The sequence below is a fragment of the Haliaeetus leucocephalus genome, unplaced genomic scaffold (assembly GCF_000737465.1).
Source record: "Haliaeetus leucocephalus isolate CR32 unplaced genomic scaffold, Haliaeetus_leucocephalus-4.0 Scaffold953, whole genome shotgun sequence".
In the NCBI taxonomy this organism is placed as follows: domain Eukaryota; kingdom Metazoa; phylum Chordata; class Aves; order Accipitriformes; family Accipitridae; genus Haliaeetus; species Haliaeetus leucocephalus.
Window position 1 is genome coordinate 4,124,291 of NW_010973389.1, and position 20,046 is coordinate 4,144,336.

At 46.5% G+C, this 20,046-nt stretch overlaps 1 protein-coding gene across 2 annotated transcripts in view; it reads right to left on the bottom strand.

The window, feature by feature from the left end:
* Positions 1–20,046, bottom strand: part of ZC3H3 (zinc finger CCCH-type containing 3) — a 174,474-nt gene that overhangs the window by 88,218 nt on the left and 66,210 nt on the right. For both annotated transcript variants that reach the window (XM_010584226.1, XM_010584228.1), the window contains exon 3: positions 12,695–12,845. In XM_010584226.1, coding sequence (XP_010582528.1) covers positions 12,695–12,845 — 151 coding nt within the window. The remainder of the gene's footprint in view (positions 1–12,694; positions 12,846–20,046) is intronic.

Sequence of the window (20,046 nt, forward strand, 5' to 3'; positions counted from 1 at the left end):
TTTCCCTGTGCTTTTCTTGGGAGTTAATGATTTGAGTTCAAAGTGCTTTTTCCACCTCGGCACTGCATATCAAGATCCTCAATGTGGACTCCAAGTAAATGAAGAGCAAGGGCAAGCTCTGACCTACTAGTCACGTACGTGCCATCACGTTTAGGGTATTTTGGACATAACCTAGAGGAAGGGAGCGATTGATGCCTTCATCATGCAAAGAGCACTGCCACCCCAAAGCATTGTTACAAGAGCTGCTGGGTTGAGGCTCCAGGAGATAACACATAGACCCAACTGTGCAGAGGGGCAGCAAACCCTCTGCAAAGCCATGGCATGGAGAGGACCATCTCAAATCTGGTATCCCAGCACCTGAAGATGGGCTCCCCAATGCTGGAGATGGCCTCCACGGTTGCCTGGGCACAAACTTTCACATCTCCCACCTGAGTTCCTGTACCAGATGATCCAGCCTCGACTCAAAACTGCTGATCTGCAGCTGAAAACTCCTAACTTTTAATCGGTATAAACCTCCTCGCTAAGGATGTTCTGCTTTTCTTTGATAGCTGCTGTACTCTGAAAGCAAGGAGATGCAGTCACAAAAGAGGGGGAAAAAAATCCCAGCTAATGAATTACCACTCATCAGCAAATCCTCTACTAACCGACTGTGCGTGTGCTCTCTGCCTATTATAAACACTAAGTAAAACATATTAGCTTAATATGCCACGGGGTGGGAGCAGCCAGTCAGCAAGACGTTGCTGATGAGCGGCAGCTCATTGAGAAGCGACGCAACCACTTGCGAGCACATCTGCACTGTTACACAACATAGGCAATGCCCTATGCGCTGATTTTAGTCCCTAAGGGATCTTTCCCTTGGCTTGTCCAGCCCTGGGAGCTGGTAACGCTTGTGCAGCACCACAATACAACTGGGAGACGGTCGGCTTGGTGTGAAAAGCCCCAAGCCCACCATTACTCCCCCGCATTTCTCAAAACAAGCCCTTCTTGCAGCCTTACTGAACTGCAGTCTTTTTTTTGGTTTTTTAGCTCAGTTTCATTTTGGTTTATCCTTTTCTATAGAACCCTTTGGTCAAATGAGCATCACGGGTGTAATACAGTTCTCCATGTTTGTGCAGAACGATGCCATGCTCACAAGCCCACTCAGCTCTCTAGGAATTGGGATTTGAATGAACATTTACAGTGGAAATTGCTTGGCCCAGGGAACCTCCTCTTCTCTCTGCCTGCAGTAGGACACAGCATGAAGGATTCATTCTCACAGGGAGATAGAGGAAAGGTGGCAGGCTGAAAACAGAAAGAGGTTGCATCAACCAGGCTTTCGCAGACTCCATCACGGATCCAAAATCTCCTTGTCCCAGGCTGGTGCCCACATTGCTGACCCACACCAGCCGTACCTGTTCTAGCAAGTAGTGTGGATCCTTCAGAGTAGATCTGTAGAGGTAACCTGGTGCTGAGGACCCAACATCCACACTACAAATTAAACCCATTTCAGCAAAAACACATCCTTTGCTTTGTTCCTGCCTGGCCTTGATGACCCAGTGCCCACTAACAGCTGGAGAACATCCTCAGGACTGGTTTCATCTACGAGGGGTTGAGTTTGAGCCTCCAGGACTGGTCTGTGAAGCCACCTGAAGCCCAGAAACTGGAGATGTTCTGCTCAGGAGACCAACTTCGAAACATTGTCCTGACCCAGATGAATATCCTGCTAAAGATGCAGCTGATGCCTGCCACGAGGGACAATACGGTGCTCTTCTACAGTGGTTTTGTACCATCACACTTTGTTTTCAGGGAAAAAAAAAATGAGAGAGAAGGAAGACCCTCCATTTATATGTTATCTAAGCTATGGACTGGTTGGCTTCCAGCTCATTTCCATCCAACGTGGGCATCTCAGGCCAAGAGGGTACAGCAAGTTCAACATCTCATGCGGCAGAAAGCCAGCACCAGGCTGGGAGTTTGCCAGGAGGATGGCTCTCAGTGGACACTGGGAAAGAGCCTGGTGGTGGAAACCACCTCTTACATATCTTTAATTTACTGGAGACATCTGTGTTTGGCTGGGTTTAAGTATTACAAAAGCAAAACTATGCCCCGATGACGCTAAACAAGAAGATGTCGCTTTTATTCTCAACTACACTCACCATTTCCACATCTGTACAATCTCCCTATAGCCAAAACCCGGTTTTCTGCATTTTTTTCCCTAAATCCAGAGAGCAAGACATTAGCTGGGCTACAGATCTAAAGCCACGCTTCAGCAGCCAAATAAGAAGCCAGATTATCCCAAGGTGCCTTACGCCCACAGGAAAAAAAAAGGTTATTTTCCATACCTCTGCAGAAAATGCAAGGCACTTGCCCCAAATAACATAAGGTGAGGGCTATCAGCTATACCCCACTAATTCAGAAAGGGAGGGAAAAAAAAAGCAGAAGTTCTCCCTTTTTTCAGCCAAACTAGTCAAGCATCTCCTTTTTCTGCTCATAGCCAACACAGATCCAGTACATGATGAAGCTGCAGGATCTCCCAGCAAGAAAAGATCCAGGTTTAGGGAACAGTGTGCTCCCCAAAGAAGGATGCTCCAGGCTCCAGGGAAGGGCTGTTCCAAGATCAACACAACACCCTGCCGAGTAAATAACCCATCATTGCCTCCCCAGGTTCGGATGTGACAGTTTTATTTTTAATAGAATCCATTCAAAACTCGACTACTCCATTAACCAAAATTAAAAAAAGAAAATCCCATTATTCTTAAGTATTTTCATATGCATTTAAAGCTGGTAGTTAACCTCTGAGTCCCGTTTTTATTTTGTTTTCATTAGTTCCTCCGAAGTAGAGCTCAATTACTGTGGCCGACCCTTCGAGGAGGAAACCGGAATGCTCCCCCCAATGCCGGCAGCCTCGAATTCATGCAAAAGCAGCAAAACGAGGCTGCCCCAGCACAGCACAGGACTGGGAGGACTGGGGGGGCTGGGGGGGGGGGGGCAGCCAGGGCAAGGAGTGGGCTGGTACAGCCCCCAGCTCCCACTGCAAAGCTGCCCATCTTGAATCTGCTGCCCAGCCTGTCAGCTGGTAAAGCACCCAGCTGTCAGCTCTGTTTTGGGAGAAAGCAATAGGGGAAAAAAAGAGGAAAAAAAGGGAAAAAAAAGGGGGGGGGAGGGGGAGAAAAAAGGGGAAAAAGGAAAAAAAAAGAAAAGGAAAAAAGAAGAAAAATAGGAAAAAGAAAAAGGAAAAAGGAAGAAGGAAAAAAGGAAAAAAGAAAACAGGAAAAAAGGGGGAAAGGGAGAAAGAGGGGGAAGGGGGAAGGGGGGAAAGGAGGGGAAAGGAGGGAAAAGGAGGGGAAAGGAAGGGAAAGGAAAGGGGGAAATAGAAAAAAAGAAAAAAAGAGATCTTAAAAAAAAAAAGGGGGGGGGGATACTGAGTGTTATAAAGTGCCTGTCTTTCTGCAAGGGGGGGAGCACTGAGCATATGAAAGATTAATCCCAAGCTTTGCCCAAAAGAGGCGACATTGTTTTTTAAAGCCTCTAAACTAGTCCCTAACAGAAACTGGATTATGCTAGGCCAGATGTCAGGGCTTCTCAGAAACAATACGGGGTTGTGTATCTCATACCATCCTCATTAAAAAGATTAAAAGTACTTCCTATAGAAAAAAAAAAAACGTATTTTCAAATGGGAGCCACAGTTTCCTCCTGCCTGTAATGTCTCCAATCCCAGCAGATGAATTTCACTTTAATGAGATGTCATTTTGGAGAATGGTTTAACATCCCTTCAAAAAAAATCTTAGCCCTAAACCTCGTAAAACCACGTCGAGATTATTAAAAGAAAATTTACCACACAGACAAAATAAAATAAAACAAAATAGAACCCGCCAATTCGCAGAATCCATGACACGGCCGTTTTTAAATGTGATGGAAAAGGCTTTCCAAGTTATCTGCTTAAACACAGGCTTTCTGTTTACTTCTCACTTTCATGTCAAATGAATTTGGGAAGAAAAAAATTGACAGGAACTTTAAGGACATTAGTCACATTTCGACTCCTTTTTCAGATTAACGCATCAAAAGCTGGGGAGGCGGAGGGGTATTTTATCATCTTGATAAAATAGAATTAACTCCTGGTGCCCCAACCTCTGCCCATAGGGTTATGATGCTCACAATCCTTCGCCTACGTGAGGGGACACCCAGGAGCAATCGGCACCAGGAGAAGAGAAGGCAAAATCCCACTGGAGCACCCTCTAAACAAGATCAATAACTTATAAAGCTGTGCTTGAAACCCCCCCCAAAAAACTGAAGATTACAGTCTGGTCCTTGCAGGCTCCCCCCAGCTTGAACAGCAGCATCTCAACCACAGCACCAGTCCAGTTTGTGCTCTAAACTGGTCTGCGGGAGGTCAGGATCCAACCTCTTGCACCCCTTCTCCCCGCTAACGCGAAGGTACTGACTGGTAGAAAAAATAAATGGACCAAGGAGAGAAGACAGCCTTTGCTGAGATCTTTAAAAAAAAAAAAAAAAATCCCTGTCTGCTCACAATATATGATAACTTCGATTAAAGCTTCCCCCCGTCAGAGCACTCAGCAATTATCAACGGTAGAAGCCTACGTTAACAGTTTTCTGCATCTTCTCTGCAACTTTCGAGATGATGCCCCAGCACCACAGAAATAAGGATTTGCTCCATCCATCATGCATTACGGTCCCAACCCCCCCTGTCAGCTCTCAACCCCAACCACTGACCCACTGGGATCAGGAACGTGCCGTGATTTAACGCGTCTTCCTCTTGGAGAACTGCACAAACATCTCCAGACCGTGCATCATCTCGAAGAGACATGGAGAGCAGCATCTTTGCTCTCCAAAATTGCTTGATGACTTCTCCTGGAGGTATGTTGAGTAAATACATCAGAGCAGTGTCTGCTTAGCAACACGGAGAAATAATCAGGTGTCATTTATTTGCCTCTGGCTTCTCCACCTAGAGATTTTTGAGACGGTTGGTTAGGGATGGAGAGAGAAGGATTCTGCCAAGACAGAGCACACCATGGGCAAAGCTGGCACTGAAAACTGCTTTGCTAACCTGCTTCTAATTCCACCACCCATCACTAAACCGATGCACCTTTTGGTCTCCATCCCATTGTATGTCACTGCTGGATTTTGTATTTTCACAGATACATCAGGAATTTAAAAAAAAAAGTCCTGGGTTTGGCTGGGATAGAGTTAATTTTCTCTCTAGTAGCTGGTATAGTGTTATGTCTTGGATTCAGTATGAGAAGAATGTTGATAACACACTGATGTTTTTAGTTAGTCTATACACTACTTAGCAACAAGTCAAGGATTTTTCAGCTTCTCATGCCCAGCCAGCAAGAAGGCTGGAGGGGCACAAGAAGTTGGGAGGGGACACAGCCAGGGCAGCTGACCCAAACTGGCCAAAGGGGTATTCTATACTATGTGACGACATGACCAGTATATAAACTGGCGGGACTGGGGCTGGGAGGAGCAGGGGAACTAACCGGGCATCGGTTGGCAAGTGGTGAGCTATTGCATTGTGCACCACTTGCTTTGTATATTCCAATCCTATTATTATTATTGTTGTTGTTGTTGTTGTCACTTTATTATTGTTATTATTTTTTTCCTTTCTGTCCTATTAAACTGTTCTTATCTCAACCCATGAGTTTTACTTTTTTTTTCTCCTGGTTCTCTTCCCATCCCACTGGGTGGGGGGGAAGTGAGTCAGCACCTACATGGTGCTTAGTTGCTGGCTGGGGTTAAACCACGACACCAGCAAAGCACACCAAGCGGAGAAAAGATTTCCCGTAACGCTGACAGGTGAGATGAGAGCTAAACCATGCCCAACTGGACACAAATAAACTGCCCACAGGGGCCACTCTGGCTCTGTAATTGCCAGCGTGGGCAAAGCTACTCAATGTTGGGTTGTTGTACAAGCAACAGGCAGCAACGTATCTCAAACACTTCTCAACAGTTTCCAGAGATGTTACAAAAGTTGGGTGAACCCATCCCATTTCCAGAACAGATGGACTTCCTGGGGAGCCTTAGAGTGCAACCAAAAAGCACAGAAGCTATTGAATTACTGTGGCTTAACGTGTTGCTGCCCATCTGTTTGGATTATGGTAAACGACTTGGTGCACACTGAAACACTTGGGTTTAAGATGCTGTGCAACAGGGGCTTGGCTGCTCTGCATTGCCCCAGACTGCAACACAATGAGAGGTACATAGAGAGGAAGAGACAGCTTCCCCGGCAAGTCACAAGGATATGCTCTCCTCCCCCAAAAAAGACAGGATATATTGAGTTTTCATGTTCATGCCATGCAACTAGTATTCACAGCAAGCCAACCATACTGTTCCGCATTCTGCAGGAATTAGATCTAGCAATTGATCTGGGAAAGCCATGCTGGCACGCACCCATTGGGGTACACACGCCTCTGTCTTGCAACCCAAGACATTTGTTCAACCATCTTTCCCTTCCCCAAGGGTTTAGGCAGAAAGAGTTAACTTGTATGCTGACAGCACACCAAGACTGGCACCTGTGGCTCCACTCACCCCGGTCAGACACGAAAAATACTCCACCACGGAGTGGCAAGGAGAACATCCTTCCCAACCACGCGATACCATTGTCTCAAGGAGGTGAAACTACTATTTCACTTCTGCAAGGAAACATGTAACAGGACTCAAGACATCAGCAAAATGGGATCATGTAGCAAGGAAAATCTGAAAGGCTTCCCCAGGAGAGGATGGCAGGGACTGCATGAAATTAGCTCAGCACCCCGGCGTGGGACTTGGGGGAAAAGTCACCCCCTTAGTGCATCACCCACTTAACCTTTCAGCGCAAAACCCTAAAGGCTTTGCAGGGGAGTGGGTGGCCAGGACCCAAGTCAAGGCCAGAAGGCTCTCATTTCCATTTTAGTCCATTCAATGTGCTCCAGGCCAAGAAACAGAAAGAAAAGAAGAAAACAAAACTAAACCACACAAGCGTATCCTCTGCTGACAATTCTTTTCTACTGAGCAGGCATTTCTCTGACAAATGTTATATTATCTTGTTATTTACTTATTTATAGTGCTGGAGGGGTAGGACTGTCCCTCAAGAGGCACTGCTAAGTTTTCTGAAGGAAATATCTGAGCTTCTCCATCAGGGCCAGACTATTATTTGCAGACAGGTTACTTTTCTTTTAAACACATGCATCAGTATTTTAGAAGAAAACTCTTCAAAGTGGGTCAGTGTTTAACTCGCCCATCGGGGGTCTATAAACACAGCATCAGCTGCTAAGCATAGGTCTCTCTGCTCCCGAAAATGTGTCTTGAAGTGGCTCTGTCTCTCCATGAGAGGGTGAGCTGGGGTCTCTTGCAGGTGTTGGTGCACCCTCTTCCTCCTTTCTGTTGCTTTTGGCAGTTTCTGGCTGAGCCCATCACGGGCACATCATCCCCCGTACAGGGGCACAGACATTTCCCACTGCTGCCTTGGGATGGATACTCAATGGCATTTGGGTTTGTCCCATTTGCCCCACTCCGCTTGCGAGAAGACTGTCCCTGCAGTGGAGCACGTGGCTTTGCAAGGGGGGACATCTGCAACGGCCAGGAGTATCCTCCTGCCATTACCCTCATCTGCTCCTTCCAGACAAGGTGCGTTGGGGTGGAGGATCCCAGCCACAACGGCAAACACCCTACCTACCTTTCTAGCAGTTTCCACAATCGTACAGCACCCTCAGCCCCAGAAGGCTTCTGCTGCCTCTGGGCAAGGTCTACGAAACCCAGGCATCCTGGTTTTACTGGTGGCTGCATCTCCTGACACCACGCGAACCACGGAAAGAGGCTGGGAGCAGAAGCAGCATCGCCGCCGTCGCTCAGCGCACCGCTTCATCCGTCGCAACTCCTCCGCGGCAACTCGTTCAGCCCTCTCCCAGCGGTGAGAGGCTGCGCGGGGAGAGGGCATCCCCCCGCGATTTCTAAGCGATGACCAACCGCAATGTCAATAGGAGCAAATGAAATTTAAGGCAAGCAAATCACAGCCCTTCTGAGCTGCGCTCCTGCAAAGCAGAGAGAGATAAGGGGGAGGAGTGAAAAGGAGAATCAATAAATCTTAACCTCATTCACAATGATCTGGAGCTCTTATTAAGTAAATTAATTTAAGTTAATTTAACTCGATCATGACTCCCGATCACAGTGATTTAGTGAGGGGGAAATTGCATTAGGAAAGGCCACACTCGCTAGATAGAAGAACGGAAGAAAATTAGATCCACTTAGCAATGTGAATTAATATGGAAATAGCAGGTGTAAATTTAACCTTATCAAGAGAGTGAAAATTATCTTCATAAATTTGGAGAAATAGCCCCCAAGTTGCTTATAAATCTATTTAAAACAAAAATATTACAAAAAGTGTAGTAAAATTAATTTAAAATATACTCCCATCTATCGCCTCTAAGAAAAGTCAGCAGCAGGGCGAAGTTTAATGCAACCTAGCAATAAGGGGAGAACGCAACTCATCACCAAGGGATTAGCAGCGGGTACCTCCAGACCTGCAGCGACTCTTCCTGTCACTCATTTCCCAAAGACACGTCCCTCTTCATCTTAGCCTGCTGATTTGGGGGAGTTTATCGACAATGAAGGCAACGTCCTGGATGCCCCAGCAACGTTTCTTGCTGCAAACTGCAGCACAGATACCCAAAAAGAGAGGAGGGAATATCATAAACTTCTTTACTGACAGCAAGTTCACAAGATGGACAAGAACACAGCTCCTGCCTAAAGTTTATTAAGGCAGTGTATTACATCTGAAAAGATCAGTGGTCATGTAAAACCCCTGCACATCACCTTTGTACTGCCCAAAACCTGGATTTTATAGTAGGAACTTCCCCTTAGCCTCAGCTAGAAACCAGTTTGGGAGCAGCACTTGACTGCAGCACCACCAGCCTTTTAACATCACACTTCTGGCTTAAGGTGAAAAGGATATTAAAAATAAATAGTTGACCATTCAGTATGACACACACCAAAGGATAAAAATGAGGAGGTGACTAAACCAGTGCTGCAGGCATGCACAGCATGTCCCGCCACCACCAAAGCTGCCCATAGTTTTGGCAAAAGCAAAGCAAAGCAGCAAGAAAGCAGCTCCTGGCTCATTGCTTGTTACAGATCCAAGAGGATGCTATGAACGATGGAGAAAAAAAAAACATGAAAAACTATAGGAGAAGCATTTGCCATGTGCTTCCTCCAGACAGTCCAGATGATTGATCACACACAACGAAGGTAATAGGGAGACTAAGTAAGAGATTTATTGCTTCTTTAAAATATAATTGTTTTAATTTGCTGATGGCATTTTATCAAGATCTGTCTGCAACAGCTGTAAGATCTAAACTACATCATTTAATGAAGTCAGAGATTAATACAGATAAAATTATTCTACAAGTGGGAGCTCTCAGCCAATCGCGGCGGCATGAACAGGTTGCTCCTCCGCAAAATCCCTGCTTGGTTGAGAAACACTTACCACCCAGCAGCCAGAGACTGCTGCTCTAACCTTGCCTGAATCCCCTGCCTGAAGCTCCTGCCTTCCTCGGCTCTTACTGCAGGTCCTCCATCCATCAACCATCCAGATCTGGAGTAACAAGCTGCGACAGAAGAACCTGAGCCAAATAGTCGGAGCACAAGTTCTTTTCTATTAACTAAGGCTGAAGTTCATAGAATCACAGAAGGGTTTGAGTTGGAAGGGACCTTCATAGGTCATCTAGTCAAACCCCCCTGCAATAAGCAGGGACATCTTCAACTAGATCAGGTTGCTCAGAGCCCCCGTCCAGCCCAAAATTTTCCAGGGATGGGGCATCAACCACCAATCTGGGCAACCAAGTTAGTCATCTATTACAGCATGGGATTAAACACACGCATCTGCACTTCATCAAGGGGCAGCAGATTAAATTCGATACGGCTACAAATAAGCCTCTCTCTCCCTCCCTTACCACTTGCACCTGAAAGAGTTTCACAAGTCGGGCTCGTACATCAATGGGATAATAGTTTTGGGCAGCGTCATGTCACAGTATGACACAATGATTCTTGCTATAAAGAGCATCAAGTGGTGAAAACATCATCAAGTTTCACCAGCTGGGAAAGCCATTGTAGAACCAAATCCACCAACAGACAGCAGGTACAAGACACAAATTCCCCTCCCAGGAATAAAACTGGGGTGATTACAGAGCAGGGCAAGCCTTGCCTGCCTCACATATTCTCTTTCAAGGTCCTGGCTGAGGCGCAGTAACGGCAGAGAGACAGTAAAGCAGCAGCTTTGCACAGATCCGTTGCAGAACATTTCACCGTCACAAAAACTAGAAACAAAAATCAATCTTTTCTCCAACAGATGAGCAGGATTTGCAGCGAGGGCAGTGACGGAGGGAGAAGGGTCATTTGAACGGGACTGCCTCTACCAGGAACAGAGAGCAGCAGCTGTTTCCACCTAAATAAAAAGAGGAGGATTTGCTCAAAACAGCTGGTTCAGGACCAAAAAAGCAGCGAACTGAGCTGGGGATGGGAAAGGGCAAGACTCATGTTGATGTGGATGTAAATGCACTCATTAGGGGCAATTTGAGTAGCACAGCAATGACTGTAGCTACGGGAGTGACCAAAACCAGAGTCAGCATTACACCAACACTGCAGGAGGAAACAGGAGATGAAAAGCCACGAGAAAAAAGTCTTCGTTTGCACGCAAAATACCAGGCACCATAATTATCAGCAGCAAATTATGAACCTCTAAGAAGCAATACAATTTAAGATTCTACTGTAACATACTTATACATTCACAATGCAAAAGCCACACTTTGAAATATTAATAATAATGTTTTTAAAAAGCTGCTTTTGGGGCCAGAGAAGAAATGCAACAATTAATCATTTGATAGTCTGGCTTTCTATCATAGCCTAAGAGCAGTGAGCAAGCAAGAACTCTCACGGGCAGGTAGGATGCACACACATGCAGCCTTGATTCAGTGAAAAAGTAGGATAAGGGAGCAAGAAAAAGAATATGTGGTTTGTTTGTGGAAAGGGAAATGCAAGAAGTTGGCCCCAAGGACGTGCAAATGGAGGTGGCACCTACAAGGGGAGCACTAATTGAAGGAGGCAAACCAGCCACTTTTGGGGGGCAGTAAGAGGAGACATGTGGATCTCTGGACTGGATAAAAGGGCATGATGTGCAGGTAGGAAAACATCAAAGGCAAAAGTAGAAGGTGAAGAAAAAGGAGGAGGCAGAGCAGGTAAGATTGACTGAAAAAAAAATTGGGTGGAAATCAGCCATTAGCCCAAAAGGATCCCACTGTTTCCATTCAAGAAGCAGCACTTTGAAACGGAGGCCAGAGTTTCTCTACTAATTGCTTGAAAAAACAGACAAAATAATAGATCTAATTTTATATTTTAAAAAATAGGTTGAAAATAAACACCTTTTTAAATCTCTCTGTTTACCTGGTACTTTGCCTCATCACCCTGAAGTCCTCCAAAACCAACCTTCCCTTCAGATACCAATATTTGTGAAACTCAAAGCCAAATTCACTTAGTAGGGAAAAATCAGGTGAAGTTAGGCTTTAAAAACAATCACCGCAATCTTTGTTTCTCCGCAGCACCCACCACAAAAGTCGTCAACCCTTGGGGCATTGGTGGGGGGAAATAACTTTTGGAAGAAACCACCTGGAGCAGGGTGTTGATGCCGGCCCGTGTCTCTGCTCTGCCGGCGGAGCCAATGGTGGGGGACAGTCCACAGCATCCCCTAGCTCCTCGGGTTTGCTACACTGGAATAAATAATAAAACGAACAAGCCCATAGCAGAGCAGAGCAGGCTCTCTTTGCCCAAAATATTGCCTGCAAGACTGGCGAACCAGCATGTCAAGGGGAGGAGAAGTCATTCTCAGCCTAAGAATAGCCAGAATCTGGGTTATAACCAAAAATATCAGTTCTAATAGCGCCTCTTCCTAGAGCATCAATTACCATAACGACCCTTCTGCTTATACACAAGTTGCAGGCTTTGTCTTGGTCTCCGAGATGTTCCCTGGTAACATCTCCACCAGCTAAGGCGGCTGCAGCTCGCTCGTAGCTGAAATACAGATGTCAGCACAGCTGATTTAAGGAAGACTCAGACTCAAGGGTTCGGCACCATCCTTTGGTGACACCCTTCTTCAGACGGGTGCTGGCACGCCAAATTATTTGCTACAGGGCCCGGCTTATGGTCCACCCGCCCAGATAACCCAGGAATAAGCAAGTCTGTGCCTGCACCTATCTCCTGGTGTAGGTTTGGGGCATCTGCCTCCAACACGCTTTCAGTAAGCTCCTCTGTAGCACCAACATACACAATAATGTTATAAAGGGAAGGTCTGGCCTCGTTAGCAGGCTTGACCATTCCTAATTAAGAGGCCACGTCTATCTCCAAAAGAAGCAGCAAGTTTACTTAGGTCTGATGTAAAAAGCTGTGTGCGTTTATTCATCTTCCTTACAGCTTATTTAACTGCTTCATGGAAACAATTAATTCAAACAGGGAATAAATATGAAGCCACAGACTGCGGTAAGCTGTTGGCCGCCGACTCGGGCTAATGTGATTACTAATACGATTTTACACTTTAAGTCAATAAACTGCGTAGAAGCAGCTAAACAAATAGAGAAATTAAGCAACAAACACGTAACAGTAATAACACGGAGCCAACGTGGGAGCTCCCTCGGCTCTCGTGTCCCAACCAGCTGCATTCAAGGGATGGAAGCATTACCTGGATGTCACGGGGCGTCTCGTCTTCCAGTTGGGAACTGGGCTGCTGAAGGACGATAAGGCTGGAGACACCACATTCTTCTTCACTATCCTGTAGCGTGTCTTTATCACCTTGTTGGCTGGGGGGTTCCTTATGAAGTGCAAGTTTGCTCCTACGAGAAAGCAAATGGAAAAAAGAGCTTGAAATTCAGGTGTGCATGGGACAGAAGGGACCTCACCAGTGTAGGTCCTACACCCAACTCTTTAGCACCCACAAAAGGGGCAAAAGACCCCCGGGGTGTATCAGGCATGGGACCACCATGGTTCACGGTAACAGAAAGGCTCTGATGAGCTTGGGGGTGTTTGGCTTTACCAGCCTGGCAGCAAAACTCTACCAGGTGAATCATGCATTCACTAGTACCTTGACCCCCAATATCTACATTGGAAACAGAATTACACATTTAATCACTCCCGTTTTCATCATATTTTGCAGGATGATCTACACACCAGTTTATTCTGCTGAATGTTTCATGCAATTAACAGTTATATGTTTGACTCTGGTTTTCCTCCACTTGATAGCTAGCAATTTTTTTCACGGCTTTAAGGAATGCATCTAATTGCCTGACTTTTATAACATACAGCTATAACTGCCCAGATAATTAAAGCTGACACTACATGCTGAGACTAAGTCTTCTGGTTTTATAACTGATTTAAAGGGCCGGCTGTTTTTCTTGGAGATACTCTAATTAAAATTATTGCAAGGTTGAGAGGGGAAAAGCAGAATCATTATTTCCCCTGAAAATGTTGTACCCGTCCCCATGTTTGTGTCTGCGAGAGAAGGGAGAGTAAGGTTGATTCCAGGTAAACTGGTAATCTCAGGATGCTGGATCGATATCGAAACAAGAAAAATAGGGAAATGCATTTTAGAGCTGATCTCATTCCCTAGAGTGGAGGGAACAGTTTCCCCATCTCCCTGCAGCAGTGGTAATGGCAATCCGTGCCTTTACAGTTTAATATGGAGAATATTTTCCTTCTTGTGCATTCCCAAGCAAGCCAGCATCTTGCGTTGGGTTCAGGAGGGATCAGGCAGCCGGTAGCATGAATTTCCACTCCCAAACTCAGCCAGAGAGTTACAACTTCCGATGGGGGGAGGAGAAAACCAGGCTCTGCCACAACAGATAAATCACTGGAATTTTTCATAATAAAGACGACGATCGCAACGCTCCTTGATACTATACTGTAAGATAAATGATGACCGAGCAAGGAGCGTATGGAGGGATTCACAGCCTTCAACACTGCCTATAAAGCCCCGAGCACGCTCACGACACCATGCAAATAATCTCTTTTATATGGCTGCAATAAAATTTGGAAGGCATTTGGTATAAATAGCCCAGCCAGCTCTAAGTTGGCATTGCACTTGCCCACACCACAGCATATGGGACCTCCAACCCCTGTTTGCGCCATGCATGAAGCCAGATCCTCGCACCAAAGTGTTATTTTAAGAGAGATGCTTATACATCCTTCCAACTCCTATGCGGGACCCCTGCTTAATTAATGCATCCAAATAATGCCTGCATGCAAATTATTTTCTGCAGCGTCGCAGTAAGCAGCAGACTTTTGATGATGCTTTCAAGACCAGCATGCTGCTGTTAACCAGCCAGCATCTATAAAACCGGCAGCGCTACAAAGTACGCTCCAAGTAAGGGTGCGTTAAGTCAACCGGTAAATGTTGAGCAAACTGAAGAGCCAGGAAGTTAATGCCAGTAACTTAAAGAGCTTCTGGTGATTTGGAATAAAAATTAAATTAAAAGAAACTAAAATAAAACCGGATGTTTTGTGGGCCCATGTCAACCTCATGAAGTTCAACAGGGCCAAGTGCAAGGTCCTGCATCTGGGTCGGGGCAATCCCCAGTATCAGTAAATTCTGGGGGATGAAGGGATGGAGAGCAGCCCTGTGGAGAAGGACTTCAGGATACTGGTGGGTGACAAACGGAACATGAACCAGCAAAGTGCACTCGCAGCCCAGAAAGCCAATCATATCCTGGGCTGCATCCAAAGTAGCGTTACCAGTATTTCGAGGGAGGGGATTCTCCCCCTCTGCTCCACTCTGGTGAGACCCCCCTGGAGCACCAAATCCAGCTCTGGGGTGCCCAACATAAGAAGGACATGGACCTCTTGGAGCGGGTCCAGAGGAGGGACACGGAAATGGTCCAAGGGCTGGAACACCTCTGCTATGGAGAAAGGCTGAGAGGGTTGGGGTTGTTCAGCCTGGAGAAGAGAAGGCTCCAGGGAGACCTTCTTGTGGCCTTTCAATATAGAAAGGGGGCTTATAAGAAAGACAGAGAGAGACTTTTTACCAGGGCATGTAGTGACAGGACAAGGGGCAACGGTTTTAAACAGAAAGAGGATAGGTTCAGATTGGACATAAGGAAGAAATTCTTTACTGTGAGGGTTGTGAGGCACTGGACCAGGTTGCCCAGACAAACTGTGGATGTCCCATCCTTGAAAGTGTTCAAGGCCAGGTTGGATGGAGCTTTGAGCGACCTGGTCTAGTGGGAGATGTCCCTGCCCATGGAAGGGGGGTTGGACTAGAGGATCTTCAAAGGTTCCTTCTAGCCCAAACCATTCTATGATTTGATGACCAGAGGAATTGCAGACACCCATTGCTTTAGTGGTGAGGCAAGAAAAGAAAGAGGAAATAAGACAGAAAGCAAACATGTTTTCATCACTGTTTTCCTGTCCTGGGACTTTTTGTGCCAGACTAAATTCTTCAGGGCAGCAACTGCACCATCGCATGGCTTTTTAAAGCCCTTTGCAAGGTTCATGACATAATTACAATTATAATTGCTCGCAAGCACTGGCAAAGTTGGAGCATTTTGCTTCAGAGAACTGTATTTAGGATTGCAAAATGGGAATAACAAGAGGACAGACGTGCAAACCCCTGCATGGCCCAACACTGCACACACACGATGAAATCCCAGCTACCGTGAGGGGTGGTGAACTGGCTGGCCAACTACAAGATCGCCTTGTCACCCAGGAGGCGTGGATGTACGCAGCCTCTCACGATATGGCATCAACCATGTACACAAAGCAGCTCTTTCGCACCGGGGAAGGGATGAGATCCACAACCCCGCATCCTCCCTGAACAGCAACAGCACAAGCTGACCCTTTCCCTCCGCCACTCCGACCTTACAAAATTATTAAGCTGGGAATTTGTTGAATACGCTATTAACGATTTTTTTTTTTTTTTTTTGCCCCTACACAAGCTCTAGCTGCCACTAATCAACCCAGAACCTCATCAAACTCCTGCCTGACATCGTCCCCTGCCTCACGCTCACACAAGAAATACAGGTCCTAAATTGTTGCGGCTTGCAGGCGTCCCCCCCCTTCCTTGCACAAACGGGCTGGCACCTGGTAAACTCTATTCCCCAGCGGTAATTGGATGGTGTATTCATGCCGAAGCTGCTCTTCTGAAAGTGCCTGCGTGCACGGCTCCAGCATTAACCACCTCCTGAAAGAGACTCTCCGAAGAGCTCAGTTTTCTATTATTACTTGCTAGCTGAGGGGTTTTGTGTAGATAATCATGTTATTTAGATAGGATGTTGGTTTAATTCCCTTCATTACAGGCTCCCAGGGTTGTAATTTTTTTTCTCCGCATGATGTATTCCCCGTGGCACATTTCACTCAAATCAAACACTTTACGCTTTTATTACAAACAATACCCCAGCGTCCCCCGTTATCAGCCCAGCGCACACATGCACACTCCTCGCAGAGATCCAGAGGTCAGTTCTAATGACTAATCGATCTCATTAGCTTTCCTAATTAAAAACTTTACTACCGCAATGGAAGACAAACTACAAAAAAACTGCTTGCATCATATTTGAATGGGATATGAGCATCATTTATCAGCCAGGGCTTGCAGCCCGTGCCCATCGCAACGGGTCGCACGCTGCTGAGGTTGGTGCTTTATTCAGAGCCGTGTATCCCCCAGGCACCACTTGCACCTACTGTGCCCGCGGAAAAAATCCTGGTGCAAACTCCAATGCTGACCCTGAGATGGGCAATTTCCTCCCAAAACCTCTTGCCACAGCGCTCCGAGCAGATGGGATCCAGGACCCATCCTTTGGGATGAATGCACTCATCCTTTAGGAAAGGGGTTCAATGCAACATGGTTACGAGGATCCTTATTTCTGCTCTTATTTTGCTGCGAGAGGTACCCAGAATCAACCCCCAGGGAAGCTGAAGCAGGGAGAGCAAAAACAGGGCTGGCTCCTGGGAGGTTTGTGGGAGAGTTGGAAACAACATGAGGTCTGAATTGCTTTCTGGCATCCTTAAAATATATAAGCACCACTACACCTTAAACTTTTATATTCTCCAACCATTCCAGATTGCCTTTTCTTTCTATTCTGTGTCTCCCCAAAATGAATGAAGTTTTAACATTTAAAAGTGATAGCTTTTTTCCAACCCCAATACAAAATGGAGAATTAAGATCACTTGCAAAGAAGTTTCAACAAAAAAAGTAAAACCTTTTGTAAAAAGATGTATTTACCCCCATGGCAAGAAAAATGGGGAGGGAGAATATTGACCTGCTGTTATTTACTCCAAATACTTCATCCTTATAAGCTCTCATTAAATTTAAATCCTCCACTTCTGCCAGAAAATGAGCGGAGACAGATATTAGCTAACTTTGCATGCTTCTCAATCGAACCAGGTCCAACAGTCTCAGTCCTACAATCACACAGGCAGTGGGGAACGCCGCACCCTGAGCCATTTATTTCTGCGTGACTGTGCTGTTACAGCAGCTCTCCAGGGACGGGCCAGCATCGTCAGCCAGCCAAGCCCTAACGAGCAAGCGTGCAAGTCCATGCGGCAAGGGAAGATGATGCTGCTCAAGGTGGATTAGGGAAACCACAATATTGGTGGTGTAAATCCTGTCCACCTACTGCTGGGAAAAAGAAAGTTAAATAAGCAAGGGTAATTTCAGGAGTGCAGATTCCCAAATTCAAGAAATTATTGCAGCTTTTGGAAAAAGGTATAGGATAGAAAAAGCTTCCGATATGGGCACAGGAATAGGAAAAAAACTAAAGTAATCGGTGCTACAGGCCATGACATGACCTGGGACCTACTGGGTCTCCAACCCTCCATTATCAGCCACCACAAACCTTCCTGTGCATGAGTCTCTGCTGGGGCACACTGGACCACCAGCAGCTCAACGCCGAGCTGCTGCCACTGCTGCTATTAAACCCCTATCCGAGGCGAGCCGGGGAAGCAGTGAGTGACAGGTACATTGATCTTCCAGCACTTGGAAGCGAGACGAGAGCGGGAACGAATGCAAATTGGGGAGCAGAAGCTGTACCTTTGATACGATGCCGGTATTGTCCCCAGCTCTGGAGGAAACCTCAGGGATGTGAAGCAATGCAGCAGGGCCACCCTAAGGGGCCCTTTTAACTCAGTCATGACGAGTCCACTAAGAAAAAAAGCAAAGCAGAGGCCAAAAACCTCTGAAAAAACTGGATTGCTTTATCAAAGACAGCCATTAGGAAGAAAAATAAAGGGCTAAGGACTATTAGTACATGTGCAAAGGACGCCACAAGCATGCCATAACTCCTGATACAGGCTCTGATGTTAGCAGGGATCTAAAAAACATTTTCGAAACCAAAAGCAGCTCCAAAAAGAACTGAAAATCTCTGCCGAAGGGTATTCTGAAAGCAAACACTTTCTAACACAAAGATGAATCCCACAAACACCCTTGCCACGGGATTTGCTCCAGGCCTGGAAGTAAAGATTCAGCAAAAACCATCGTTATCTCTTCCTCAGCTCCCAGAACGAAACTGCCGCTCACCTGCTACCCAGAGCAAACCCATGCTACAGCAGCAGGCACTTGCAGCAGCAGGAAAATCACCCACGTGCTGTGATGCTCTGGGATGGCACGGGACCAAATCTCCCTCTTTTCCACGGGAAAGCTGTCTCTGACCCAAGACCACCTGGTTGCTAGCTTACCTTGCTCTCCCAGCACGCTCAGAGATGAGGAGCATCCTTGTTTGCGAGCACACCTGCGAAACAGGTTGGGAAGCTGCCCTGCACCATGCAGCATTAACCAAAACGTTAACAAGCAGTGTGGAAGCAAAGGATTAAGCAGGACATTGCAGGGTTAGGCAAGAGCACATGGAGGTTGGGGTGACCAGCATTGAGGCATGGAGCGAGCCCCTCGCAGCTCCTTTTTGTAAAGCCCCAGCAAGACAGTGTCCTAACCAATTTGATACCCTTCTACGATATCGTCACGCACCTCATGGATGAAGGGAAGGTGGTGCATGTAGTTCTTCTAGATTTTAGTAAGGCTTTTGATACTGTCCCTCACAGCATCCTTCCGGACAAGTTGTCCAGCTGTGGGATGAGCAGGTACATGGTGCACGGGGGGAAGAACTGGCTGAAGGGCAGGGCTCAAAGGGTTGTAGTGAACAGGGCTACATCTGGCTGGCGACTGGTCACCAGTGGTGTTCCTCAGGGCTCAGTCCTAGAGCCGGTTGCGTTCAATATTCTTATCAATGATCTACATGTAGAAGTTGAACGCATCATTAGCAAATTTGCTGATAATACCAAACTGGGAGGTGCTATTGACTCTTTTGAGGTCAAGAGGCCTACCAGAGGGATTTAGATAGATTGGAGCATTGGGCAATCACCAATGGCATGAAATTTAAGGAGAACAAATGTCAGATTCTGCACCTAGGACAGAGTAATGCTGGACACAAGTATAAATTGGGAGAGAAGTGGCTGGAAAGCAGCCCTGCAGAAAGGGATCTGGGGGTGCTGGCTGACAGCAGGCTCAGTACGTGTGCCCTGGCGGCCAAGAGGGCAAACCGCGTTCTGGGGTGCATCAAACACAGTAGAACCAGCTGGTCAGAAGAGGTGATTATCCCGCTGTATTGATAATAAGAAGGAGGAAGGAAGAAAGAGGAAGAAAGGAGGAAGAAAGAAGAAAGAAGGAGGAGGAAGAGTTCCAGTTGGAAGAGACCTACAATGATCATCTAGTCCAACTGCTGACTAGGTGGACTAAGATTTAGCTTTGGTGCGGCCTCACCTTGAATATTGTGTGCAGTTCTGGGCCCCACAATTTAAGGAGGATGTTCAGGTACTTGAATGCATCCAGAGGAGGGCAACAAAGCTGGTGAGAGGGCTGGAAGGCACGTCCTGTGAGGAGCAGCTGAGGACTTTGGGCTTGTTTAGTTGGGAGAAAAGGAGACTAATGAGCAATCTCATTGCTCTCTACAGCTTCCTGAGGAGGGGAAGGGGAGAGGGAGATGCTGAGCTCTTCTCCCTGGGATCCAGTGACAGCACACATGGGAATGGGTCAAAGTTGTATCAGGGGAGGTTTAG